This window comes from Netta rufina (genome assembly GCF_964035555.1).
Source record: "Netta rufina genome assembly, chromosome: 11".
Lineage (NCBI taxonomy): Eukaryota > Metazoa > Chordata > Aves > Anseriformes > Anatidae > Netta > Netta rufina.
Window position 1 is genome coordinate 22564705 of NC_140134.1, and position 27501 is coordinate 22592205.

At 43.3% G+C, this 27501-nt stretch overlaps 1 protein-coding gene across 7 annotated transcripts in view; it reads left to right on the forward strand.

The window, feature by feature from the left end:
- Window positions 1-27501, forward strand: part of PPIP5K1 (diphosphoinositol pentakisphosphate kinase 1) — a 52856-nt gene that overhangs the window by 6070 nt on the left and 19285 nt on the right. For 3 of the 7 annotated variants that reach the window (XM_084293727.1, XM_084293724.1, XM_084293728.1), the window contains 24 exons: window positions 1363-1558; window positions 1647-1737; window positions 2387-2472; window positions 2699-2853; window positions 3854-3955; window positions 4230-4391; window positions 5442-5563; window positions 5998-6099; window positions 6210-6296; window positions 6728-6803; window positions 7311-7420; window positions 8397-8482; window positions 8892-9020; window positions 11369-11490; window positions 12205-12387; window positions 14683-14824; window positions 15457-15680; window positions 16734-16861; window positions 17323-17437; window positions 18861-18968; window positions 20257-20373; window positions 20712-20876; window positions 21951-22041; window positions 27206-27328. In XM_084293727.1, coding sequence (XP_084149853.1) covers window positions 1363-1558; window positions 1647-1737; window positions 2387-2472; window positions 2699-2853; window positions 3854-3955; window positions 4230-4391; window positions 5442-5563; window positions 5998-6099; window positions 6210-6296; window positions 6728-6803; window positions 7311-7420; window positions 8397-8482; window positions 8892-9020; window positions 11369-11490; window positions 12205-12387; window positions 14683-14824; window positions 15457-15680; window positions 16734-16861; window positions 17323-17437; window positions 18861-18968; window positions 20257-20373; window positions 20712-20876; window positions 21951-22041; window positions 27206-27328 — 3022 coding nt within the window. The remainder of the gene's footprint in view (window positions 1-1362; window positions 1559-1646; window positions 1738-2386; window positions 2473-2698; window positions 2854-3853; window positions 3956-4229; window positions 4392-5441; window positions 5564-5997; window positions 6100-6209; window positions 6297-6727; window positions 6804-7310; window positions 7421-8396; window positions 8483-8891; window positions 9021-11368; window positions 11491-12204; window positions 12388-14682; window positions 14825-15456; window positions 15681-16733; window positions 16862-17322; window positions 17438-18860; window positions 18969-20256; window positions 20374-20711; window positions 20877-21950; window positions 22042-27205; window positions 27329-27501) is intronic. The other 4 variants (XM_084293725.1, XM_084293726.1, XM_084293729.1 and 1 more) reach the window with 3 other exon arrangements.

Below are 27501 nucleotides of genomic sequence, written 5' to 3' on the forward strand. Positions count from 1 at the left end.
GTAGATTTCCAAAGACAGTGCAGAGAAACTAGTGAATAGCTTGAACTTGTCTCTGCAAGACTCGTGGGCAAGGGCACTGCTATGAGGCAGAGGAACTCCTGACCTTTCATTCTGGTGATTGAGCTGGGACTTGTTTAAGTTGGTGATAGCTTTCGTGTTTTTGTTTTTTTGTTTGTTTGTTTGTTTTAATTCAGAATGGGCTGAGCAAAGTACTCTAGAGTGGAGTGGAATGTCCCTTGCTTCATTCCTGAGGAAAACACTAGTCCATCCCAGAGAAACAGTTAGGTGCCTTGGACACATTAAGTGACATTTCCTCCTCTGAAGTTATGAGAAGTTGCTTTTCCCCCATGCAGATGCTTTAGGGTGTTGCACAGTCCTCTGCTGCCGGCCCCTCTAGTGAATTCCTGACAGAGATTGCCTTGAAATATCAAATACATCTGCAGCACATGGGGACTCAGCTTTAGGAAGGATACACTGATACAGTATTGATGCCCCAGTGATGGGAGTGCCCAGTGTTTGTGGCATTGTATTTTTGCTGTAGAACCTGAGCCCTTGGCTTTGCAAGTCAGTGCAGGTAACTTCTGAAGTCTCAGTTTATAGTTCGAAGCCACACTTGCGTGTGCTGTGTAACCCACAGTCCTGTGTGTATCACTTCAAGTGACCTTACTGAGTTTGAGCTTGCTTAGACCAGAATTCATCAGGAAAACATCCAGTCTTCAATTAAAAACAGTCAGTGATGGAAAGACCAACACAGACCTTAGCCTGTTCTTCTGTTACAGTTACCAACACTTTTTGAATACAGGCCTTCTATCTTGCCTTATTCAACTTACACTTGTCCCACTGGATCTTGCTATACCTTTGTCAAGTATATGGAAGAGCTGTTAATACTGTTTCTCTTCTACTCACAACTACTTGCTGTTGTGATCTCCCCTTCATTTTCTCTCAGATAAAACAGACTGAGCTCCTGCTGTAGTCTTTTGCCATAAAGCATATGCAGCTCTTCTGTAAGTCTTCTTAAGTCTGCCACTTGTCCTGGTGAGTCCTGGAGAGAATATGAGGGAGGATTCCAGTCCCTGCTGCTTATTCAGGTGCCAGATACTTTTTTCTCTGACCCTGTAGAAGGAGGAGGTATGTGTTGCCCAGCAAAGAAACAATCATTTTGGGCTGCTCCTTAATGACATCCACCAGTGGAATCTAGTGGGAGCTGGGACTGTGTATGGTCTGAGTCTAGGAAGGGCTGTGAGATCTTAGGGTTGGAAGAAAATCCTGTGTTTGTTCAGTATTGCCGCATTTGCACACTTAGAGCTTAAATTCAGTAAAGTAGCCAATCCTGAACTAAAACAGTCTGTGTCTTTCCTTTAGCCACCTGAACGGCAGATTGTGGTTGGAATCTGTGCCATGACCAAAAAGTCCAAGTCAAAGCCCATGACACAAATTCTGGAGCGTCTGTGCAAGTTTGAATATATCACAGTTGTGATTATGGGGGAAGATGTTATTCTGAATGAACCAGTGGAGAACTGGCCTTCCTGTGACTGCCTAATCTCCTTCCACTCCAAAGGTAAGAGTCTGTAGCAGGCCTTAGCCTACCTAAGATCTGGACAAGGGAGCTTCCATTCATTCTTTTTGTTTTGTTTTTTGTATTTCAGGATTCCCTCTGGATAAAGCAGTTGCATATGCTAAGCTGTGCAAGCCATTTTTAATTAATGACCTTGATATGCAGTATTATATCCAGGACAGGTAAGTGTCTGTGATCCAATAAAGCTCCTTCCCTCTTCCTTTGTCCGCTTTCTGTCCTTAGCATGCTGTGCAAGCTTCTTCCTGGCCACAAGCAAATGAGATGGGAAGGAAGGGTACTTTAGCAAGGCTTTTAGGGGTTGTTTCCCCGTAACATGAAGGGGAGTAGATCTGGGGGTAAACTCATTGATACTTGACATGTTTTGTCTTCTGGTTCAAATGCATTGTAAGGAATGGCCAAATGAAGAAGGATGTGGAAGTGGTCTCATGGGATGAGACTGTCATGCCTAAGACAAAAAGACTACCCTCTTAGTAGGAGAGCCAAGTAGTGGGATGGAGTTCTGGGGCGGAAACTGGGGGCAGCAAGGCCAGGTCAGACCCTAAGGAAGTTATGTTGGTGAGGCACTTCAAGAGGCTTCTTAGCCAGTTAGTAAAACTAACTTGTAGTCATGTACCTCGGTGCATACAAACTGCTTTGGCGGTATATGGGCAGAGCTAATACTAGACGCCAAACCTCCCACCGTATTTTTGGGTTGTGTGCAGTGTTCCTGCAGGTGCTGACAGGTACTTCGCGGTGTAATTGTACTGAAAGAATTTCAGTTTCCCCATTCCAGACCATGCTGTTGAATCTCACTGTTTCTGTCCTCTCCAGGCGTGAAGTGTATCGGATCCTTCAAGAAGAGGGAATAGACTTGCCCCGCTATGCTGTCCTCAATCGAGACCCCGATAGACCAGAAGGTAAGTGCCCAGGCTCTTCAGAAAGCCATTTGCACATACTGTACTATTTAGGATATTCTGCAGAGGCTGGGCACTGATAATCAGCTCAAGCAGGTCTGATTCACGAGTCTATTGACTTTGGTGGAGAAAAGCCGTTGTGCCTACTGGCCAGGACTGAAGGGCTTCAGCTCTGCACAGGGGCTGCTTCCACTTTTCCTAACATGCTGCTGCTCTGCTTTGTCTTCAGAGTGCAACTTGGTGGAAGGAGAGGACCATGTGGAAGTAAATGGAGCTGTTTTCCCAAAGCCATTTGTAGAGAAGCCGGTCAGTGCTGAGGACCATAATGTGTATATTTACTACCCGACCTCAGCAGGTGGGGGCAGCCAGCGGCTCTTTCGGAAGGTGAGAGGATCTCTAGTTCTGGTGTTGAGACCAACAAATTTGTGGGTCTGAAAGATGCATGTGGCTTCAGGAGGGAGTGTTGGGGCAGGTGAAGGAGAAAGGAAGGTTTTGTGTTGGGGAACACAACTTCTTAGAAATTTTAGTTGAACCTTAAACAGCTGGGAATTCCAGAGGAATGTGTTTTGGTGGTAATGCTGACTTCACCTTTGTCATCCTATGTCTGCCCAGTGTCCTGTGTAGCAGTTACGGAGAAATGTGTCCCTTACTGAACTACATACTGTTTTTTTTCCATATCATTTCCTTGGTTTATTGAGATGATCCTTTTTAAAATCTGCTCCTGTCTGCTAACACGCTTGCTGCCTTTCTCAGCTTAGTGTTACTTGCAAATATAGTAAATGCACTATTTATTCATAGATTTCACAGAGAATCTGCCTTTACTCACTTCCTCTACTTTGCCAGCAAACAGTTAAAAGCTATGATGTATGTTTTTTTCCAATCACTTACACATCTACCCTTAGTAAATCTAGACAGATTGTTTCCTTAGCTGGTGTACAGACATGCCATTTGAAATTGTATCCAAAGACTCACTAAAACTTAAAATGACATCATCTTCTGTCCATAAGATCTGTCATACTGTCCTAGAAAGAAGTAAAGCTGGTCTGATTGTGAACTGCCATCAGTTATTATCATTTCCTTATTAACTAGTCTCCTTACTTTACACATCTTTATCTACTATTTTTTGTTGCATATCCTTGTAGCAATTGGAGTCAACCTAAAGGTCTATAATAACTTTTCTCCTCTTTAGGCCTGGAAAAGGACATACCTATTGTCTGCCTTTTAGAGTCTTTTTTGTCCTCCATAATTGTGCTGTAACAGCTGGGGGTTCTGAGAGGTGTTCAGCCCATTCTCTCCCTGTGGGACAAAGCTTATGCTTTTTGTTCTTCCATATAAGAAAACAAACCCCACTGACTTCCCTGATGTGTTTATTCTTTGCTTTCAGATTGGTAGCCGGAGTAGCGTGTACTCCCCAGAGAGCAGTGTAAGGAAGACAGGGTCATACATTTATGAGGAGTTCATGCCTACAGATGGCACTGATGTAAAGGTAATGGAAAGCCTGGAATTGCTCCTACTGTCTCCAAGCCTGGGATAGCTGAAGGTTGGGCAGTCCTGCCTCGGTTGACTCTGGAGTGTTTGTTTAAGCTGTGAGGTGCTGTCTGTACAGCTTGGATCCCAAACTGGGGAGTGGTTGTTCTGTAGATCATAACAGGAAGGAAGTGTGAGACCATCTAAATTTTTCCATGTGTCTGCGGTAGAACCTTCTGGAAGATGCAGTTACTCTAGATGGTTATGTCAGGTGTATCTATTTCTCTTCCTAGGTGTACACTGTTGGGCCAGACTATGCCCATGCAGAGGCTCGCAAATCTCCTGCTTTGGATGGGAAGGTTGAACGGGACAGTGAAGGGAAAGAAATTCGTTACCCAGTTATGCTGACTGCCATGGAGAAACTCGTTGCACGGAAAGTCTGTGTAGCCTTTAAGGTCTGCCTGTTTTCTCCTCTACACAAGCAGGATACTCCATGAATGTCTGATTTGTATCTCAAGCAGTGTTAAAGCCTGAGTTCTGTTACCCCACCGTGTTCCATGACTGCTGCCAGTTGCCATCTCTGCAGGCTGGGTACAGCTGGTCCTGCTGGCCCTGGCAGTTTGCTGGTCAGAGATGACTGGGAAAGCAGAAGGGCCTCCACCAAATGTGCTCTGTGCTGGCAGGTGGCTGGTGTCCAGTGCACATCTAAGCATTTAATATCATATTCTGAGTGTGCTGCTTTGTCATATGTGTTGGTCCCTCCTTTACTATTCCTAGTTGTACATGTGTAGAGACCCTGACCTTCATTTCCTCTGCTTTTTTTTTTTTTTTTTTTTTTTTTTTTTTTTTTTTAATCTGGCTTTGGTGTACATTTGTGCTGTACTGTAGAGGTAGGTAGCTGAATGTATGCAAGTCTAGGTGTAATTACATGACATGTTCAGCAGTGTCAACAGAAGCAGCACTTGACTACTTGTTCCTGGCTTCACTGCAATTTGCAACCCATGCAGTTGGGCTGATACAGCTGTTCCATTTTACAGCCTTTTCCACATACCGATGGATGTCTGTGAATTCATCACTTATTGTCTGTATTTCTTCAGTGTGCTTCAGAACCATTGAGTTTAGAGGCAAGAGCGAGAGAGCCTGGAGCTGCTCTGTTCTGATCCTTAAGTGTTCTGTGGAGCAGGGGGGCTGGACCCTATAGGCTTAATCCAGGAGCTCATGGGCTGGGCTCTTGGTGCAGCTGTGAAGCTGTATAAGTTTGTGTAGAGGGCCTCTTACTGCTAACTTGTGGCTGTATTTTCCCGCTTTAAGACTAGTGAGGCAGGCATAGAATGTAGAAGTGCTGCAGCAGCAGTGCCTTTGGAGGCACCAGTGGAGCTGAACTGGGCAGCATATGCTAACTGGGCATGTGTGTCAGCCGTACTTGGCTGTGCATCTGCTGTCCTGCTTGCTGTACTCCCTCCCAATGTGCTTATGAATCCTGTGTCCTGTGTTTCCTCATGCAGCAAACAGTGTGTGGGTTTGACCTCCTGCGGGCAAATGGCCACTCTTTTGTTTGTGATGTGAACGGCTTCAGTTTTGTGAAGAACTCTATGAAGTATTATGATGACTGTGCCAAAATCCTTGGGTATGTAAAAGGGTAAAGGAACCCACAGCAAAGTATAGTGAATGGAGATGATAAGTATGACAGAGAAATCTGTGGATGGTTCAGCTAGGGAAATTTGTTCAGAAGGTGAAAGCTTGGCTCTGGGAGGAAGGGGTTAATTATGTATAGCAGCTGGAACTCCTGCCTGCATTGGCATTAGCTGTCTTTTTCTATACCTGGAAGTATCCTACAGGATACATCTAAGATTGGTTGCTAAGGCCAGATGCGGTATTGGTGATGTGAGGGGAAATTGGTGTCCCCTGGGGGGTGCCCTAACTAGTCCTTGGTGTGCTAGATGTCTCTGCAAGGAAGGTAAGGAGATGATCTGTGTGTGGTTCTCAAATCTTTCAGCAGGACCACCAGGCAGGAGATGGAGAACCAAGGGAATGTGAGTTTTATGTTCTGATTTCTTCCAGAAACATAATAATGCGCGAGTTGGCTCCCCAGTTTCATATTCCCTGGTCTATCCCAACAGAGGCAGAAGATATTCCTATTGTCCCCACAACTTCAGGCACCATGTGAGTACTTGTCATCTTCTCAAATGAATGCCCCTGGAGGCTACATGAGGGACAAAGTGCAAATACCGTCCAAGGGACACATTTGTCAAGTATATCTTCTGTTTCCCCAGGATGGAGCTTCGTTGTGTTATTGCAGTCATCCGGCATGGAGATCGTACCCCGAAGCAGAAGATGAAGATGGAAGTTAAGCATCCTCGGTAAGAGTCAAGGCACAAAGATGCTGCATCGCTGGGAAGTGAGGAGGGCCCATTTGCTGAATTAAGAAGCACAGCAGAAGAGCACGTGGAAAGCAGTGCTTTTTCCTGGCTCTATTCAATCAAATGTTTTCTTCTAAGTTGAGAGAGTCTTCTTTCCCCATAAGAATCTAGTCACCTTCTTTGTGAACACTGAAGGAAAGAGTGAAGGCTGCTACACCTTTCAAAGTGAAGTACCCCACTAAATTGCAAGATAGTGTCTACTTCCTTTTCTTAAATGAGCCTGGAAACATTAATTTTTATGAGAATTTCTGAAGGACCCAGTGGGCCTGCTGATTCTTCCTGAAGAATAGTGCATGAATCCATAAGTAGGGATGAAATTTGTAGTGCTGAAACAACAGAAACTATACCAGGGTTCTTTGTTGTCTCTACAGATTCTTTGAGTTATTTGAGAAATATGATGGTTACAAGACAGGGAAGTTGAAGCTGAAGAAACCAGAGCAGCTACAGGTGAGGGGAGCCCTCTCTGGGGTTACTGTATGGATGAAGGCAATTTGGATCCCAGTGTGAGGCAGTTTTTTGAGAGTGAGAAGACCCTCAGAAAGGCAACAGTCTGTTGCACAAACACTCCCTTTCTCATTCTCCACCCACTTTGCACTCAGCAGGGTAATAGTATGAGAGCATAGTGAAAACTGCTCCTGGATGATTTGAAGACTGTAGAACGAGGATGACCTTGCCCATCTGTTGTGGTTGCCTCCAGTGAGAGACAGCTCCAGGCTGGGGAAAGTTTGAGGCACCTGCTGGGTTCTAAATGGGGCTGGAGCACAGGGTGAAGATGCAGCAAACTGCAGTGTGAAAGTTTGTCCTCCCTGAGTTGTGTCTTACGAAGTGACATGCCTCTAAGGAGTATGTATGGCCCTGATGGTGGGTGAGACTGTCCGGAGGCCTTGTAAGATTATGGTGGTGAGTGAGAGGCAGAATTGCTGTGTGTTTGAGACAGTGTCTGCCCTCCAACAGGAAGTGCTGGACATTGCACGGCAGCTTGTGGTGGAACTGGGAACCCACAGTGACTGTGAGATTGAGGAGCGGAAATCCAAACTGGAACAGCTGAAAAGCGTCTTGGAGATGTAAGGATTCATATACTGGGGCACTGTGAGTCTGTCTCAGAGCCTTGGTCAGCATGTGATGCAGAAGCAAATTGGGCTGCTGATGTCTTAAGCAGCTAGTTCTCCAGAACTCAGGGAACTCTGTCCCTTGTTAGAAGCTATATGTGAAAGGTGCCATCCTGTTAATGTTTTCTCCTTAGCATCAAAACCACTGTTGATTCTTATTCTAAGTGTCTCTGGTGTTTGTCTAAACAACTTGAGACAAAACTGAGCTTCCTTTGCTGTGGGAAAGGAGCTGGAGTCCTGTAATGACCATATTAATGCGAAGCATTTTTATAAATTTGGAACAAATGTGATTTAAATAAGGTTGTTTGGTGACAAAAGTTTAACAAAGGGCAGCTTGGAAAACATGAAAAGAAGTTTGCATCCCCTTAGATTGCATATAGCTGAAATAAAAGACAGCATGGTGGTGGTGTCATCTCAGAAACAAAAGGAAGGTTCCTCTCACTGTGGCATACGCAGGTGGTGTCTGTTTTTAAACCGTGTCTGAGGAGCACAGAAAATTATTTTTTTACCATGATTCCTTCCCCTGCTCTCTCTGCTCATTAGAGGTGTGGCTACACTTAGAGTGGCTGGCAGATTCTTTTTCTGTGATCCCACTAATTCACTTGCTAAAGACGTAGATAAAGAATAACTCGGGTTGACTAAAGTCCTTGTGGGCGTATGAGAGCACAAAATGCTGTCAACTGAAGAGCAGGCAAGTAAATGGGTCTTTGAATTTCATTTAGGGAGGTTATATAGCTTTTTTTTTTTGAGTGTGTGTTCATGCCGGGTCACAGATAGATGTCAAAAATGTTCGTGTTCCACAGCAGTCGGTGTTGTAACAGGAAGTCAATGTTTGTACTGTGTATTTTTGCTATGTGCTGTCTAGGGACCTCTGGATACAGGGTGAATGGGGATGGTTTATTTTTAATTTTTCCCCCTCTCACTGTGATAGGTACGGGCATTTTTCTGGCATTAACCGTAAGGTGCAGTTGACCTATCTGCCTCATGGACATCCAAAAGCTGCAAGTGAAGATGAAGGTAAAGAAATCAGACACTGCTGCCATGGTCTTTAAAGCCTGGTGTTTAAGAGTGTGTACAGCTATCCTACCTATAAAGACCCCTGGATATACAAGCAGAATTAATGACCCATGTCCTGTCTTTGCTGCCATCGTAAGAAGGGGTGAAGTGATACACAATGTAGAGTACCAGTACACCCTGGATGGTGCCACAGGGCTTATGTTTCCAATTTAGTGAATGTCAGCCCATACCATCTGAAAGTAGTGGTTCTTAATTTGGTACTTGCTGGCTTGATTCTTGTGGATTCTGGGTCAGACTTGTGCTGAGAATTCTCTGCAAGGCTCTGGTGACAACTTCTTCTTCCTTCATCCTCTCCCAGTGCAAGCTCAGCTTTGAGATCTGACATAGTGAGTACCTGTTTGTCTCCTAGAAGGTCGCAGAGAGTCTTCCCCTTCTCTTCTCCTGGTGCTGAAGTGGGGTGGAGAACTGACACCAGCAGGAAGAGTCCAGGCAGAAGAGCTGGGGCGAGCCTTTCGCTGTATGTACCCTGGTGGCCAAGGTAAGCTTTTTAAATATGTCTTAGGTCCTGTCCTGTGACTGTACCAGGTTGCTCAGCCTAGGTAATCACCAGTGTGAGGAATGCTCATATGTCTGTAGGTTGTGTGCAGCCTTTGTGATTCAGGTCATCACTGTTTTTGTTCTTTTGAGTTGACCTGATAAGGATTCAAGCAGGCTTTGCAACCAAAGATAGCTAAGCTAGCCAGCAGTGTTTGTTGCAGCGGTTAAACTTCAGAATGTTTTAGTATGGGACATAGAATCACTAAGGCTGGAAAAGCTTCTTTCAGTTAGTCTGCCTGTATTCAGAAAATCAAGCAAATCTAACAAAGTAATCCTGATGCAGCAACACTATTCAAAATTTATATATTTATTAAGAATTAAATTAGGTCAGATGTAGAGAACAGAGTGAATCTATCTTGGAAAACTGATAATTATGTTTTGGGACAGGGCAATAGTGAAGTAACTTACCTGTATTTTCTCTACCTTAATTCTGTGACTGTGAAAAGCACCTAGTACAGAGCTAGGAGCCCACCCCCTGCGAACAACAAGAACAAAAGACTGAGATTGCCTTTCTCATCCAAGTAAAAGAGTCAGAAGTAATATACTTCTATATCGGTCTGATGAGACCTATTTACTTAAGATAATTTAAGGTGAATTGGAAAAGATTTTCTTATAGAATAAGGGAGAATTAATCTAGGTGGAAGAGGATCTGGTTAATGAATACTAAAACGAAATGGACGTATGCAAGTCCATGGGTTCTGATGGGATGCCCCCATGAGTGTTGGAGGCAGCAGATGTCATTGAAAGGCCACTGTAGATTATCTTTAAAAGATCATTGTGACTGGAGGAGGTGCCTGAAGACTAGAGGAAAGGAAATGCCACTCCTGTCTTCAAAACTGGCAAGAAGAAGGACCAAGAGAGCTACAGGTTGGTCATCTACACCTTGATCCCTGGAAAGGTGATGGAGCAGCTAATCCTCAAAACTGTTTACAAACACATTAAGGAAGTTGATTGGGAGTTGGCAGCACGACTTCACAAAGGAAAAGCATGATTAACCAACCTGATAAATTGCAATGAAGTGACTGGCTTGGTTGATGAAGGGAGAGCAGTGGGTATTTTCAGTAAGACCTTTGATGCAGTCTCCCATAAAATCCTCACAGAGAATCTGATGAAGTGAGTATAGACTAGATGGACAGACAGTGGTGAGGACCAAAAGCTGGCTAAATGACCAGGACCAGAGAGTGATGATCATGGCGTGAAGCCTAGTTAGAGGTCAGTAACTAGTGGTATACCGCAGAGGTCAATATTGGGTCCAGGCTTGTTTAACGTATTCATTAATGATCTGGATGATGGGGCAGAGTGTACCCTCAGCAACTTTGCAGATGACACAAAACTGGGAGGAGCAGCAGATACGCTAGGGGGTTGTACTGCCATCCAGAGGGAATTGGACAGGCTGGAAAAAGGGGCTGACAGGAGCCTCATGAAGTTTAAGAAGGAAAAATGCAAAGTCCCACACCTGGAGAGAGAGCTTAATCTGCAGTGAGACGCTGTGTCACAGTTTCCGGAGAGCAGTTGGTACATGGCAGCTTTGTACAGATATACAGCTGACTTCTGTCTAATGTCTGTCCTTATCTAGCAGACTGTATCTCTGAATTATGAGCTCAGAGCTGGGAGCCGTGTCCCCATCTTCTCATGCTGTGTGACTGGGTACTGTACAAATTCATCATGGGATTCCATCCGATAGCAAATGAGTCACCACTGTACTGTTTTTGGAGGGTCAGACTCAAAGCTGCATGAGTTGCTTTCTCTCATTACTGATCTGTCTCCTCTGGTTGACTCAGCCATCATAAATAAACTATTTTTCATGCCACAAGATAATTGTAGCTATACAGGATACGCTTTGGAAGCCAGGTGCTTCATTATTGGCTAGCTCTGGCTGCAGTTCTGATGGCAGCAGTACTTGCTTTTGTGCAGAGAACAAATAGAAGGAGGCAATTCTGTTGTGCTGCTTTATTCTGCACAGGGGCATTCAAGCTAGCAAAACAGTTACAGACTGTTGGGAGAGGGTTGCTGCAACATTTAGACAGCATCAGACCTTTACTGGTGAATCCTCAATTTCATTCTCAAAATGAACTTTCCCAATTTAACCTGAAACATATTTTCAGGCTTCATGTATTGGCTAGAGCTCTCTGTTATGGAGCAGACTAAATGCTAGCTGCGAAAGTGATTAATTCTCTACAAAACTTTGTTACTGCAAGGAAGTTGTCTAAAGTAGTGGTATTCTGCAGTATACTCAGCTGATAGTCTTGAAGATGTCAGAATACTATTTTGACCTTGTTCTCTTCCCAGGTGATTATGCTGGTTTCCCTGGCTGTGGCCTGCTCAGACTGCACAGCACATACCGTCATGATCTCAAGATTTATGCCTCCGATGAGGGACGAGTTCAGATGACAGCAGCAGCTTTTGCAAAGGTTCTTCCTCTCTTGGGCATCTACATTCTGCTACGTTGGTCTTAGAATATGACAATTCTAAAGAAAACTTCTGGTGATGAGGAAGGAACTGTCCTAGTAGTTTCCACGTGCCTGTTGGGAGGGCAGTGGTACACTATGCTATTAGCAAGTTTGTGGGGCAGCACTGGAAACCCAGTGTAGCTGCACATGTATGTTGTCTTTGGTATTATGGCCAATATAGGACTTGAGGAGTTATTTACAGAGTATTGCTGGTGTTTAATGTTAGAACACTTGCTGAGTATTAACTGCCTACAAAATGAAAGTTTCTGACTGCCCAGCCCAAAGGCAAATGTCTTTGGTGCCCAGACACCAGATGTCTTCAGTGCATTTTTGGGGTGAAGGCTGGGGAGGAGACAGATTCATCTGCCAAGGGGGATCCTGTGGTAACCATAGCTGTTCTTCAGAGCCTCTGCTGTATCAACATTTTCCAGCAAATTGTCTTGCCTGCTTAAGGATTGCCTAGACAAATCTGGGACTGCTGCAGGCAGAGATGGTGTTTTGCCTAGAAAAATGGCTGATGCTGATGCTAGAAAAAGTAGATGCTGGTGCTGTAAAAATGCTCTTCAAGGACAGTTGAGATTTCACTCAAGTTGACTGAAGGTTGTCCTTGAAACTAACAGAAATGTTTGTTGCATGGGTTGCACATAGCTGAAATCTTGTCCTCTGTTGTATTAGGGTCTGCTGGCCCTGGAAGGAGAGCTGACCCCCATCCTGGTGCAAATGGTGAAAAGTGCCAATATGAATGGTCTCCTGGACAGTGACAGTGATTCTCTTAGCAGCTGTCAACACAGAGTGAAGGCACGACTGCATGAAATCATGCAGAAGGATGCTGAGTTTTGTGAAGAAGATTATGAGAAGGTAAAGCACCTGCATAGCCTTAGAGCTTCCTGTGTCTTGAAGGAGAAGAGTGTTGCTAGAGTGGTTTAATATGTGAAGGTGGCTGGGATGTGAACAGTAGTTCTGTTAGTCTCAGATCAGCTCTAGTCAGAATTGCAGGATATAAACAGAGCTTAGGAATGGCAAAGGAAGGATTTTGGGGAGTAACAATCCCTGTATTTCTCCAAGTGGAAATCCTAACAGTTGTTCCGGTGTCCACTTGTCCGCTTCAAGAATCATCATCATGGTACCTTTCTCTCCCTTTAGAAGTCCCAGTGCATTTTATTCTCATTACTATGCCAGAATAAAATGGGTTTGACAAACCTGTTTTATAAATGCATGCACAAATATGCGATTGGCTGACATTTGGCATTTTTTTCAAAGATTTTCAGTGTGTGAAATCAATGTATCCCTTGTTAGAGGAAAGCTCCAAGCTGTTGTGGAAGAAGTTGCTCCTCCAGTCTTGTGAACTATGTCTCATACAGGTTAAAATTTAAAAAAATAGATCTGGGGGAATTTTTAGTGAGGACGCTACAAAAACCTCTTTCTTCAGTGGTGTACAGAAAACACTTTCCAACATTGATGCTGGAGTGTCAAAAACTAAATGGCTTTTTATAAAACAATGGGTCCTGCAATAAGCTGGCCACGATCGCATGACATTCTATGTATGCTCTTGCACAAAAATGTAGGGAAAATGTGCTGGTCTAGGGCAGAGAATGAGAACTACATTCAGAAGGGGAGTGATGATGAAAAGAGCAGTGGAGTCAGCTGAAAAGCTGCAAAAGACATTGCCGCTTCTGTGTAAGAGAAAATTCCTCTCCAGTTGGTTGCTTCTCTGCAGGATGGGAAAGTGGTCTCAGAATAGCCTGCCAATGTGGTAGCTCTCACTGGTTTATTCCCTCCCTTTTCCTTCTCCCCTAACCAGGAATCTGGCTTTTTAGCAGCTCTGTCCAAGTGTATACTGTACTGTACGCTACATGTACTGTATACTGCACCTGATAGCCCCAGTGTAGGAATCACATGCATAGCAATGTGAGTTGCTTGCTACTTGAATCAGATTGATTGTGCCAGCTAGGGGTTAAAAACAGTATGTTTTGCAGCAGAGAGAATTATAAACATGATTCAATAGGAACTACGATGAACTTCTGAAACAACTTGATATGGAGTAGGGTGAACTTTGGATCTATAAACCCAAAGTAACTATCTTTTGTAAGTGATCTCTATGCAGAAGAGACAGTATTTCATGTGACTTTTTTTTCCCCTTTCACTATCTAATTTCATTAAGGTCTATGTTGATACAAAACTTGCTGAACATGCTTCAGATGCCAGTTTGTCTTTGGAAAAATCTCCTTTCTGTAGTCCAACTAGAAGTTCTGGATTTGGACTGCTGCGTGAGCCTGTGATTTGCACGTGGTGAGGCTAGGTGGCCACAATCTTCCTGCTTGGTTTTCAAGCCAGTGAATCTTTGAGCTCCTATTTTTGTATGCTGTGGCTCATGACTTGGAGGGATAAGATTGTTTCAGAGACTAAGGCTGTAAGCACAAGAGCCAAATGCAATAGGCTTTGTTTATCCTGGCCTTACAGGAAACCACATGTCAGTGATATAGGTGACATAAAGCAAGAAGACTGTTCTGTCCTTATCTTCTTTGGGGCTCCCTGATTTGGGTGCATTGCTGCATGCTGCCTGAAACAATCCAAGTTGCTGTGGGTGGGCAATTCACCTTTGCCAGATTCTAGATCTTTTGTGCACATACGAACAGATCTTTTGGATACAAACCCTTACGTGGTCCTGTCAGTGTCTGGTAACTGAAGAGTAGAGAGCACATGCTACATCCAGCACTGTAGCTGCCTCTCCAACAAGTCCCTAGACACTTTATTTTTCCCAGACTCTGAGATACGATTACAGAATATTTTTTTTCCCAGACTTTGAGATATGTTTACAGAACTGAAATCTATTACCATTAAGGAATATATTTATCACCTCATAAAAATACGTAAAACACCTGTGGAGCCCTTCTGTTCAAGCACAGAAGCAAAGCAAGCCAAGAGTGGATATTGTAGGTGGAGGAAGGTCTGATCTGACAGGAGCAGTTGTTTGCTCTGAGTTTGATTCTAAGAACATGCTTAATTACCTTGAGCGTTACACCAGGTTATTACACTTGGCTGGGAATGCAACTTCAGTACCTAATTGTAAAGCAGGGCAGCTGAAGAAGGCAGATATTTTGTGTTCACAGTCTGTAAAGCTACTGACTAATCTCTGTTGTTATCTTCTCTCAGCTGGCACCTACAGGTAGTGCTTCTCTGCTCAACTCCATGACCTTTATCCAGAATCCAGTAGATATCTGTAACCAGGTGTTCACCCTGATTGAGAATCTCACCTCCCAGATACGAAAACGTCTGGAAGACCCAAAATCTGCAGGTAAGTATCAGAGCTGGGAAGAGTCTGCAGCAGATGCATTTATTCTTCTGTCTTCAGAGCTCCCAAACATCACTGTGATTTATATATATAACTATAGCAAAGAAATTGTAGAGTGAAATTTTGTGTGTGCTATTGATATAGAAGGCTCCTATTCTGCTTTCAGCTACTGGTAAAGAGAGCTGTAATGCAACAGAAATGTAATATGTATTTTGGTTTTAGAAGGAATATAATCAGCAGCACTATGGCCTGGAGGGATATGCTTGGCTTTTTCAGGAATGTCTTGGAGGGTAGGTCAAGGCTGTAGGCAAGTTCTTTGGGTCATGACTTACTAACCTCTGAGAGTTTTCCTTATAACAGTGCAGAGGCTGTATAAAGGCACCTGTGGGACATGGACACATTCTATGGTAGACAAGCTGTAAGGAAAGCAGTTTCACTTTTTCCAGATATTTCAGAAATAATTTATTGCTGTAGGTTAAGATGCATTGCAACAGGTCCGATGGCTTTTCCAGGCTCGGATTCCTGTGGGTGGCATAATGCCTTCTGTGCTGGGAGAAGTCAGGTGTAGCTGTCACTTGAAATCTACATGGAATTAGGCAGTATATGAATGCGTTTTTGTGTTCTCTGCTGTTTAGACCTGCAGCTGTACCACAGTGAGACTTTGGAACTGATGCTGCAACGCTGGAGTAAGCTGGAGAGAGATTTTCGCATGAAGAGTGGCCGTTACGATATTAGCAAGATCCCCGATATCTACGACTGCATCAAGTATGATGTACAGCACAACTGTGCACTGAAACTGGAAGGCACAGCTGAGCTCTTCAGACTCTCTAAAGCCCTGGCAGATGTGATCATACCCCAGGTATAGCCTGTCCTGCCTGTGTGAAGATATCTGTGGTGCCACTTTATGACCTATTCTCTGTTTTTTTTGTGTCTCCTGCACATTAACTTTTAAAGCAGTGTAACACAGATATTTCTCAGGTATCTCTTCTACTGTTTGTATAATGCCAAAACCATATATGACATAAGATATGGCAATGCTTTCTTCATGGATGAGGATTCTAACAGCATTAGAGCAATCAACAGCTGATGCAGCAGATTTCTCATGCTCATCACAGTGCATTGTAGCACAGCTTCAAGTTGAGTGTGTGCTCTGTACAACATCACATCTTCCACATGCAAGATTGTACCTGGGGATAGGGTTTTCTGCATTAAAGTGAAGGCTTTTTATGGTGGATCTAATGTCCTTGTTAAACTAGGACTTGTTGAGTTTGCAAATTTGGGTTGCTTCTCACAAATTTTTTGCATGTAGAAACGGGAGGGGAAAGGAGGGCCATTTGCAATAGCTCTATTTATTCACCATTGTTCTGTCCCACTTGAGGCACAAATCTTTCATTTATGTGGAATGAGCTTCTAACAGCAGGGTCCAGTTGCCTTGGGCCCATGTAAGGCAGAAGTGGGATTCTAAGCTTTCCCAGACTATTCCTGATGAGAGATCCTTTGGCCATTTACAGCTTGGCTCTTCAAGTTTTATCGCTGCAAATAGCAGTTGTTGCATTGCTACTCATGACAGATCTGGGTATGTGTGTTCATACATCAAATTGTATTCGTCCTGAGAGAAAGCTCCCTGTCAGGTACTTGTCTCTCTCAATTGTTGAAAGTCTACTGATGGTTGTGTCCAGGCAGTCTGGGATTCTTGGAGGAGCCTCTTTATGTGGAAGAAATTAGAAAGTTGCTGAGTGGTGTTTCCCTTTCTGGCCTTGCTTAACTGCAGTTCTGTTTGTGGACAGGACTGTGGAAGTTCAGCCTCTTTTCATCTGAAGATGTGGCAAAGAACAAAGGCTCAAAGATATCTATTGTGTTTTTTTGTTTGTTTGTTTTGTTTTGTTTTGTTTTTCATTTTGTTTTCCTGCAGGAATATGGAATTAATAAGGAGGAGAAACTGGAGATTGCTATTGGCTTTTGTCTTCCTCTCATTAAAAAGATCCAGTTGGACCTACAGAGAACCCATGAAGATGAGTCTGTCAACAAACTACATCCTTTGTAAGGACTGTTGCATGCTGTTATTGGTGGGTTGGGCCAGCTTTGGGGCAGTGTGTGGGAGCCATGCAGAAGAGTGTACTGGTGTGTGAGGAGGCACTGGACATATGTTGGTTTGTCTGATGCTCCTTGAAGTGGAAGGGAAATGGAAAGACACATTGAGACTGCTGAGAGTGAGCCAAGGTGCCGAAGAAGCTTAAACCAATTGTAGCTGGATGGTGGTACCTTCATTCCTGTCGCTGCAAGGGGCAAGTGCTAGTGTGACGTAGGCACTTCTGCCTGTGTGTCTACCACAAAACTTGCTGCTTCTGTCCCTAATGCTCACTCTGCTTGTTCTATTTGTGCGTCTCTTTGACAGTTCCCAGTGTATGATTTCCTTGTTAAGTAAACAGAAATGGTGCTGTATGGTGGATGTTAATACACTGGCAGACTGTGGGTAACATGGGGCTAAACATTTTTTTTAGGTACTCAAGAGGAGTTTTGTCACCGGGTCGCCATGTTCGGACACGGTTATACTTCACCAGTGAGAGCCATGTGCACTCTCTGCTCAGCATCTTCCGCTATGGGGGGCTCCTGGATGTAAGTGTTCCAGCAATGCTCACAGAGTAAGCCTCCCTGCTTTTTCTTGGTAGCCCTTTCCAAGGTAGACAGTGTTTGCAGGTTGCCCCTTTAGCCAGCGTTCCCAGTAATGATGTGCATCAGTGGCCTCTGGCCTGCTCCATTTCTGCTGTGTTTGCATGTTGCAGCTTCCTGCCTTTCTGGCATGGAGGAGGATTGGTCTTCCTCTTTCCTGCCACTGCCTGCCTTGCTTGTGCAGAGGCATGTTTTCTCCAAAAGTTCTGTTGATTTTAGATGAGTCTAGACCACTTGCCTGTGTAGGAAGATAGCAATATGAGGCAGTGGTGATGCAGGAATTTCTTCCTGCCTCCTTCAGCTCTTTATTTAAAAAGTTATGCAGTCGCTGTTATTTCTTGTTTTTTGGTCAATTTTAAGTCAAGAAAATCAGTTTGCTTACAGAAGAATTGACTTGGGGTTGCAAATGCATAGGGGGTGCTCTCTACCAAAGGGACAGACAACACAGTTTTAGGGGACAAACTTGTCCAATCCAGCCTCTTCCTGTGCTCTCATAATCTGCTTCCTCAAGGAATCATCATGCAGGCCCTGAGAAAAGCTCTGCTTTATACTATGATTTATCTACCTGCTTTTAAGCGTGGTGTTCTCAAAAGCCTTGAGAGTTTGGGGTTGTTCATCAGGTGTGATTTCTGATGTCTTTGGAAGCTACATATATCTGCAGGCAGCCATCATGCAAGTACCTCTGTATTACTTGCTCACTCCATAAGATGCTGCTTTATTCCCCACACAAGTGTCAGAGGATGCCATGTTGCCAGCATAAGAATGTTAAGCTGCATCTCAGTTTATATGTACCGATGGGGTTCATTTCATGACCATCAAGGTGGTAGGACACTCCACAGCAGCATGAGTGGCACTTTAGTTATGGCCAATCCCCAGCAGTGCTGGGAAACAATTATGGGTGGGCTGCCCTGCCTTGTGGAGCCCAAGGGTCCAGCGTAGCTCTGTCATTCAGCGTTGTGTACAAGCAGTTCACTCAGTCCTTTATTTACCAGTTCATTCCTTGTGCTTTTTTTGTGGTTTCTCTAAGATACTCATTCTGTAGAACACTGAGAATGACTGTGTTTGGGTACTGCTGTGGGTTATGCTTTTCTTCAGTCAGCATGGCATAGGGGGCTTGCATCTGGATGTGCTCAGAACTGCACGTGAATTGTATGGGTAGCTGTAGTATCCCTCTATGCAATTGCTCCTTACTGTAAGCATCCTGCCCTCATTGCAAGGTCATCTCTCTTCATGCAGTTAAGCAAGATGTTTTTGTCCTGACAATGCTGTTACCTCGTGGAGAGGCTAAGTCTCTCAGACCCATTTCACTGAATGCTGCAAGGTGTCTGCTGTTGCTTATTCCATGCGACTGTTTATGTGTATATATCAGGAGAACAAAGACCAGCAGTGGAAGAGAGCCATGGACTATTTGAGTGCTATCTCAGAGCTGAACTACATGACCCAGATTGTTATCATGCTCTACGAGGACAACAACAAGGTGAGGGATATAGCTGTAGGACAAAATCCTTCCTGCCATGATGCAAGGCACAGTCCCCTGAGAGATGTGTTCAGCTGGGAAGTTTGTGACCTGAGCTCTCTCACCTTGTGAATAATGATGGATGGATCATTTACACAACCACTAGTTCTTATTTTTAGGTGAGAGGAAGTGACCCAGTTAATGTTTGTTACACGTAAGCAGGATGCCATCCTGATCAGTAACACCAAACTTACATATTTGATACTAGCTATTGTAAAGCATGTCCTAAAGAAAAATCATTTGGTGTTTCTTACTATTAATTACAAATGAACAATAAGAAAAACAAAATAAAACCAAATTATATTTGACAGTTTATTCAGAATATTTCTAAAAAATGTCCATAAATCCCACATTCATAAACTTTTATTTATTAAAAATAGACTGGTATAGATAGGGAAGTATATACTGATATCTTCAGGAAGTAAAGATAATCACTTAAAAAACAGATGGAATATGGAAGGTGACAGTGGTGACCATAAATAGTTTTGACACTGAATTGTACATACTGAATCCCAGGTTTTGTGACCTGTACTGCAGGAGGTCATAGTGGGTGAGAGGAGCAGTCCCTTTTTTCTGTAAGCTTTAGAATTAGAATTTTGTATTCAGAGAGTTGATGTGGGATTTTAATGGTAGAATAGAGATCTTGAGTTGTGGTATAAGTCTGTTAGTGAGTTGAGATGATAAAACTTTGGGTTTTCATTAGTGCCAGATCCTGTAAAAGCTCTGGCTACCTTTTAAATATATATATATATATATATGTATATATAAAATAAATATATATATAAGTTTTTAATAAGTTTTATATATATATATGTTTTAAATTAATATGAGAGACAGTTACTTAAATCTTGGAGTAACTTGACTAAAGTTATAGGAGGGAACCCATCTCTCCCTGTGCCAGTAAGTTCTGATTTTGCAACAGGAGTGGATCAGAAAGGGGCTATGCTTTAGGTTTGTATATATACATATAGCCTGATGCTGTTTTGGTCTTCTGGTGGCTGTTATCACAAAATAACAACAGTTTGAATGCCTCAGCTTTGTGCTAATAAAGGCTGTCCTTTTGGATGAGACAAACTTAGAGCCAGTATGTTTGTGGTTCCTTGTTGCTTCTGCCTTTCTTCCGAAAGGATGTGCTTGGGATGCGTGCTGCACCAGCATGGTGGGCTGACCTAAGTCCAGATCATGGCCTGTGCTGACAGTGGGATTAATTTTTATTCGTTTATTTATTCCCTATCACTCCTGTTCACAGGACCCATCTTCAGAAGAGCGTTTCCATGTGGAGCTGCATTTCAGCCCTGGTGTGAAAGGCTGTGAGGAAGACAGAAATGTCCCCACGGGATTTGGCTTTCGGCCTGCATCAGCAGAGGTGAGCACATTGTCCTAGACAAGAGTGACACTGTGCCCTGTGTGCTGGGGACATGGTGAGCATGGATCTGTCAGACCCCATACTGCTCTGCCGGGCCCTGTCTGGTCTCCAGCAGCATGTTCTCCTCTGGCCTTTAGTCTTGTGCCTGAGGATTCTAAGTGGGTTATGTTCTCTGCCTAACTTCGTGGGCTTTTCAGGACAGTCTTTGTGTAAGGAGAAAGCAGAATGCTAAATTCAGTGAGTTATCAGCAGAGCTGGAGATATGAGCCTAGAGTAAATGCCCTGGGCAGTGCCTGGTAAGGACACGTGCCTGGAGCTGTCAGTGTTTCGTACTGCAGAATGAGGACAAGAAAACAGACCAAGGCAGCCTGGAGGACCTCTCCAAAGAGAAGGCCATTGATGAGCCAGATCGTGCACAGCAAAGGTCTCCGCAGCCCTCTGAGCCAGTCAGCATTCAGCGAAGATCACCACTGATCAGGAACCGGAAGACAGGGTCCATGGAGGTAATAGTGCAACGGGCAGTCTAGGTTGTTCTAGTGAAGGTCTTTTGCCTAGTTTTAGTTTCCTGAGATTCCTCTTAACATGCCAGAGTATGAGTTGATTCTGTGGATTGATTTGGGGATGGGATTGAACAGGGATTTTTCAGAAAGCTGACCTACGAAACTCCTCACTGAGCAAAGAGGGAATTGATGAGGAAGAGCAAGTAAGGAAATGCTTGAAAAACACAAGTATGTTTAGATTACGTGCTCTGTAGAGGCATTCATGTTCCAGCTGCCAGATTGCTCACCTCTTCACCTTGCCACATTGTTATCTTTGTGTTCACTTAGATTCCAGCCTTTGCATCTTACAATTTAGCTCCCCATTTCTTGTTCCTGTTTCCTGTCTATGGTCTTGTGCAAATCAGAGCTCCCTGCTAACTGGCGGGTTTATTATTTATTCTGTCATAGGGTTTAGAATTGTCACAGTCTCTGATCTGCTAAAGCAACAGATACTGATTTTACTGATCTTACTACTCTCTTTCATGGCTATTTGTATGCCATAAGGCTAGCTTCACAGTCAGCAGGTAGCTGACACCTTCAGGGTGCTTCATGGGCATTTTTAATATCTGTTTTCTGAGCCAGTGAAAGCAGAGTTAGGGCTTGAGATGTTTGTTAGCTGTCTTTTATTTCTGTGTCACTTGTGGTGTAATCTTTGTCAGCAGTACGCAGGGGCTCTTTGTAGTGGGCGCATGCTAAATTTAAGGGGACATACTTTTCTGCTGCTTAAGAAGGAACTGTATGTCCCAGTGTTTCTAACAAGAGTTTTGGGATACAAGGAGCTTAGCACAGGAATCCCTTTGTACTTCTGAAATCTCTACTGTTCCATAACCCGACACAAACATGAAATTAAAATTGAGCACACACTGTCACAAGCTTAGCATACAAGTACCAGTATGTACTTGTTTCTTGAAAAGTACCAGCTTCTTGAAAATTGTGATTTTAAGGAAGAGACACTTTACTTTTTATGGGTGTATAAAGGCTTTTGGCATCAGTGGGTAATTTAGGGCATGCCACTAACTATACTGTCTCTTTTTGCAGGTGCTTTCTGAATCTTCTTCCAAATCAGGAGGTTATCGCCTCTTCAGCACTTACTCAAGGCAGTCTTCTGAGATGAAGCAAAGTGGCTTAGGTACTGTACTTGACCTATACTCAGCCTGCTCACCTGTACCTCTGTATTTTTGCGTGCATCTGTCTGTTCCTTCCCATATACATCTGGCTTAAGTTCCTTGTATGTCTGTGTATATGGGTTATCTCTTCTTGTAGTGCTACTGCCTCGACTGCTATAAAGGCTATCTTATTGTAATACCTTTTGTGTATGATCTTTTCCTTCAGTTTCTAGCAACAGAAGATGCACCTGTCATCTTTTATAGCACGAAACAACAGAGCAAGCTGTGTACTTAGAGACTGGACTTCTGCTTCTGTGTTGTTATCATTTGTTACACCATTTTTAACCTTGGTAGGAAGAGGTGATTTCACATGAGAACTGGTATGCTTTCTGTTCTGAAGAACGGTAATTTGTGAACAAGGCTGCTCTTCATGTAAGACTATTTTATTTCTACCTTTGTTTCATAAAGAACTCTTGTATGGAACAGCTCTGTCATCTGCTGCAATGTTTTGACAGCTTCAGTTGAGCTAGGATCCACTGGTTGGCTGTTCTTTGCATGGTAGCCAGTGGCAGAAAATATTTTGGGGCCGTTGGTGTTCTCCATGTGTTCTTGAGGATACCATTCTCTGCCAACCTAAGCTAAACTATGTGTTAATAGTGGATTTTTTTCCTGAAATATTTTTGCTAAAGCAAGATCTGTTTGGAAGGTGAATAGCAGTCTCTGGTGTCATGAGGTTTAAAGTAGCTGAGAAACCTAGATCCTGAAGATTACTAATAAGCACCAGGAGGTGGAAGTGCCCAAGTTATGCTCACTTTCTTTTTCTTTAAAGTCATTTTTTACATTTTGGCTTTGAGGCATGGCCACAGATTTCCTTGCAGAAGTTCTGATTTACCAGTTCTTTTCTCTGTTATGTGGGCATCCTGCAGCCAAGGGTTTTCTGAAAGGCCTGATTTTTTTTTTTTTTTTTTTTTTTGTCATTTTTGAATGATTTGCTTCTTTGGAAACTAATTCTTGCCAAGTTAATTGAATTTTCTTTGGAATAATAAGGAAATATCCATGGAGTCTGCAACCTATAGCTCCAGCCAGCTGGAAAAGTGTAAGAAGTAATGCTGATGCATATTATTTTCTTAAAGGCGTAATAACTTTGGCCATAGTGGTTTTTGAGTGTGGTATATCTACTGCCTTTCGCAGACCACCTGCAGGATTAAGTAAGCTATAATAAACTGCCTTGATGAGGCTTGAGGAAACCTGTGGTTAATCTGTGAATCCAAGTGAGTTAATATGAGAATTTCTAAGATAGCACTCACTCAATGAAGCACATCTGTTTGAAAAATTAATACATCAAATGCAACATGCAAACTGTCTTCAATGTTTGGATTTCTGAGTGCCAGGAGGCATGTGTTCTGGAAAGAAGATTTTACAGCATAGATATTATACCGTTTTCGAGGATTCTGAGGAATATATGTTTTGGGGATAGAGAAGACTACTGCTATACCGGAGAGAAGACTACTGCTATACTGCTATACTAGTCCTCTTGCAGAGGACTAGTTTTCCTTGACAGCAAAATTTAAAATGTAATCCCATCAGGTTTAATACCAGGTTCTTGCCTGACTTGCCTTGCAGGAAAGCCTTTGCTGATGACTTCCAACTGTGAAGCTCTGCAGAGGCAAAACTTTGGGTAGGAATTGACCAGATCTGTGACAGTAGATACAGCTGGATACTCAGTTCAGTCTGTAGAGACTTGCAGCTGCATGCAAATAAGGGTTGAGCAGAAGAGACTTGTGGTGCAACACCAGCTTGCACAATCTCTGATTATTAGGATGTCTGTTTCTGTGAATTTCTCTCAGCCTGAGAACTGTTGAAAAGAATGGTGCCTCTTTACCTTTAAAAGTCAAGCTCTTCAAGGAATATTCCTGCTTATTTTGTAGAAATCTAATTGCTTCCCCCTTTATGATCTGACATGCTCTCTCTTGGAGAAAGAATATAGAACTCATGTGAGCTTGAACTTTGGCTTTAATACTTGTCTCAGCAGCTGTGCTATGAGGTGGTTCATTCAGATGCTACCACTGTTTCTGAGCTTTTTTGAAGCTGAGCTTACTCTCTTGCTGCCTGACCTTGTCAGTGTCTGGCTATTTATCTCCGAGGGAACATTTCCATCTCTTCAGGTATAACCTTATATGTTGAGGCATACAGGAAAGGGGAGCAGGGCAGAGTTCCTAGAATAGCCCTGTTGCCATACCTGCTAGAATTCTGTCTTGAGAGTATTTTAAAAAATGCCTTAAAATGGCTGTTTGGAAAAGGGGAGAGCAGCAGCTTGCTTCGTCTTTGTAGTGTGATGCTTTGGAGTATGCCTCATTTTTCTGGGCAAGAGCAAGTGCATCATTATGGATTGTCTGCAGTATTTTGCATGTTTCTGGCTTGAGAAGCCTAGGGATCTTTCAATGTCTTTCTTCGCTTGCAAGGACACTGAAATGGGATTAAATCTCTCCTTGCTGTTTGAGTAAGAGGTAGTGTATTGCTGGTGGGGATGACAGCCTTGTTCTGAGACTCCCTTTACCATAGGGAAACCGGAGATGTCCATTTTTAAACATCTGAAACATTGAATAGACATCTGAAAATTAAATATACAAAAATAATCCAGTACACGCTGCTGTTTCTGGCAAGTGTTGCTACATCTTAAAACCAATTTGCTAGTATACCATTATGTTTTGAGGATGTGTGTTTGTTTGTTTACTTTGGTTACAGTGAACTCCTAGAGTTTATTCATAGATGATTGCTGTCATCCACAGTCATCCTTGTAAATTCTATTCAGGTTTAAGGGTGTGTACGGAATGCTTTTTGTACTGTAGCAGAACAGAACCACTGGGGTATCCCTAGCTTAATGATTATTGACGCAAGATTGCAGAAGATAGTAAGTGATAAAAATATTCTGTTACATTTTTATTTGCTGGTAAACGAGCCTTGTTTTTGATGCTGTTTGTTTTAAACCGTAGAAGGATGACTGTGAACATCATGCTGGCTGCCACTCGACAAAATCTTGTTTGCTTTCTGACAGATTCCAGTTCATGCTGAGTCACCACTGAACTTCACTTTAAGGCATTAGGAGAAAATTTTCTAAGGCTTGTGTATCAGTCACCCTGCAGGCAAGAGTTCTTTGCCTATTTGTCGAAGGACGTGTACATGCTAGTCTGTCATGCTGGAAAAGCTATCAGCAGTGATATGGTGGAGTAGCTAAGGTTCAGTGCATATGAGAACTCTTTATCATCTTCCACTGTTCCAAGAAGCAGGTGCTGTCAGTTGAGGCTGAGCTTACATTTGAATAACTCAAAGCTCAGGATCTGTGTTTTTTTTTTTTTTTTTTTTTCTCCAGAGGCTCCAGCTAAAAAGCAGTCTTGTAGAAAAAGGGCTGGCATCGTCATTGGCAACAAATGGACGCTAGGCAGCAGTGCACCCTTCCACCAGAGGAAGACAATGGCTTGCTTTCTCTGCTGGGTTAACAGGACTGTAGCAGGCAGGCTGAGGGAGCTGTTTTTTCTTCTCTGTTCAGCATCTGTGAGACTGTCTGAAGTACTGCTGTCCTGTCCTGAGCTCCCTAGTGCAAGAAGGGCATGGACATAGGCTTATGTAAGTCCAGCACAGGGCAGTGGAGGTGGGTGGGAGCTGGAGCGTGCAGTTGATGAGAAACCGAGAGAGCTGGGCTTGTGCAGTCTGTGTGTCAGAAGCTGAATGGAGGATGGAGACCTTAATGTGATTCAGCCACCTAAATGGGAGGTTACAGAGAATACAGAGACAGACTCTTCTCCAAGGCACATGGTGATAGAATGAGAACCAACAGGCAGAAGCTGCAGTATGGGAAATTCCAATTAGTGATGAGGAGCACAGTTTTCACAAATGCACCAAATACTGGAACAGGGACCTCGACAGGTGGGGAAATCTCCTTCCTTGGAGGTATGCAAAACTTGACTGGACAAACCCTAGCAAGCTCATCCAAGTTGGTCTTGCTAGGGGGATTGGGAAAGAAGCTTCCAAAGGTTCCTTCCAACTTAAATTGTGCTGTATTTTAGAGCCAAGAGCTGCTTGCAATATAGGCAGAATCTTTTTAACAGTAGTAACAGTTGCATTGTTCCACATAATGCTAGAAGGCAGTATGTCAGGGTTTTCATCCTGGCAGATAAGATGGAGCAAGATCAACCTGCTTGTTTCTGGAAGCAATGTATGTGGGAGTAATGTTGTTTTTTAGTAGTTGGTATTCTCAGTACAGACGGTAGTATCAAGACAGTTTAACAGAGAATTCATAGACAATCAGTAGTTTCTCTGGCCCGCAAGAAGTTTGTTGTGTTTTTTTTTTTTTTCCTCATGGACAATTGCTTTTCTTGGTCAAAAGAGTCCTGTTTCTAATGCCCAGAAGATCCTTAAATATCACATAAAGTCTAGTTGCTGTAAAAAATGCTGTACTTCACAGAAGGAAACACCAGCACTTTCCAAAGCCACTGGTCTTAGGTTGCCCTTCTGTGCTTGAGACCATTTTGAACACCTTAATCATTGCCACAGGTTATGCAAATCTCCACACTGTGGGGGCATCTGGTGCTTTGTGGATGTAGATCATGGAACACTTGGACCCACTTGGGACTCAAAGCATGACCATGTGGATGTGAAATATCATCTAGGCAGCAGCTTGAGAAAGAAAATTCTCTGGTCGTAGTGCTTTCCTTACTGCTTGACAGAGCAATTAATCTCCATTTACAGCAACAGATTAAATACATTGAAACTTATTAGATGTAGACAACCCTTTCTCCTCAGTGCCCTGCAGAAGAAGGAAACAAAGAGAAACATGTGACATGAACATCAGTGATTTGCATCCTGGCTTTTCTGATATGAGTACTTAGTTTTGCTGACTGGCAGATGTCAAGATGTTTTTCCTAGACCAGGACGGAAGAGCCAGAGGGAAATAAACCACTGGAAGAAGTTAGGAACTTTCTTGGAGCTGAGTATTGGGCCTACCTGATGTGCATTTGTCACTGCTGAATTGAGAATGGGGTTTACTGCCTCCCCATGCTCCCCTAGCATCAATTTCTTCCTGAGATGCCTGTGAAGTAGGCAGATTATTCCTCATTCTTTGACTAACCCTGCTTTTCTGTAGTTGCATGTGGTGGAGATGTAATACTAACACCTTCCATGCCTTTCCAGGGTCACAATGCACCGGCCTGTTTAGCACCACTGTGCTGGGAGGCTCCTCCAGTGCCCCCAACCTCCAGGACTACGCACGCAGCCATGGCAAAAAGTTTGCCAGCAGCCTGACATACAAAGACGGTATGTGTGTTCTCTGTGCAGCAGGTTAATTTGTGGACTTTGGTGTCTCAGGATACTACTAAGGCAGAGACTTAGACCATTAAGACGAGCGACACGGTTGAATGTGTATATTCGCCGCATCTACAGTAATGCATTTTGTCATATCCCAGGAAATCATGAACCCTGCTAGGACA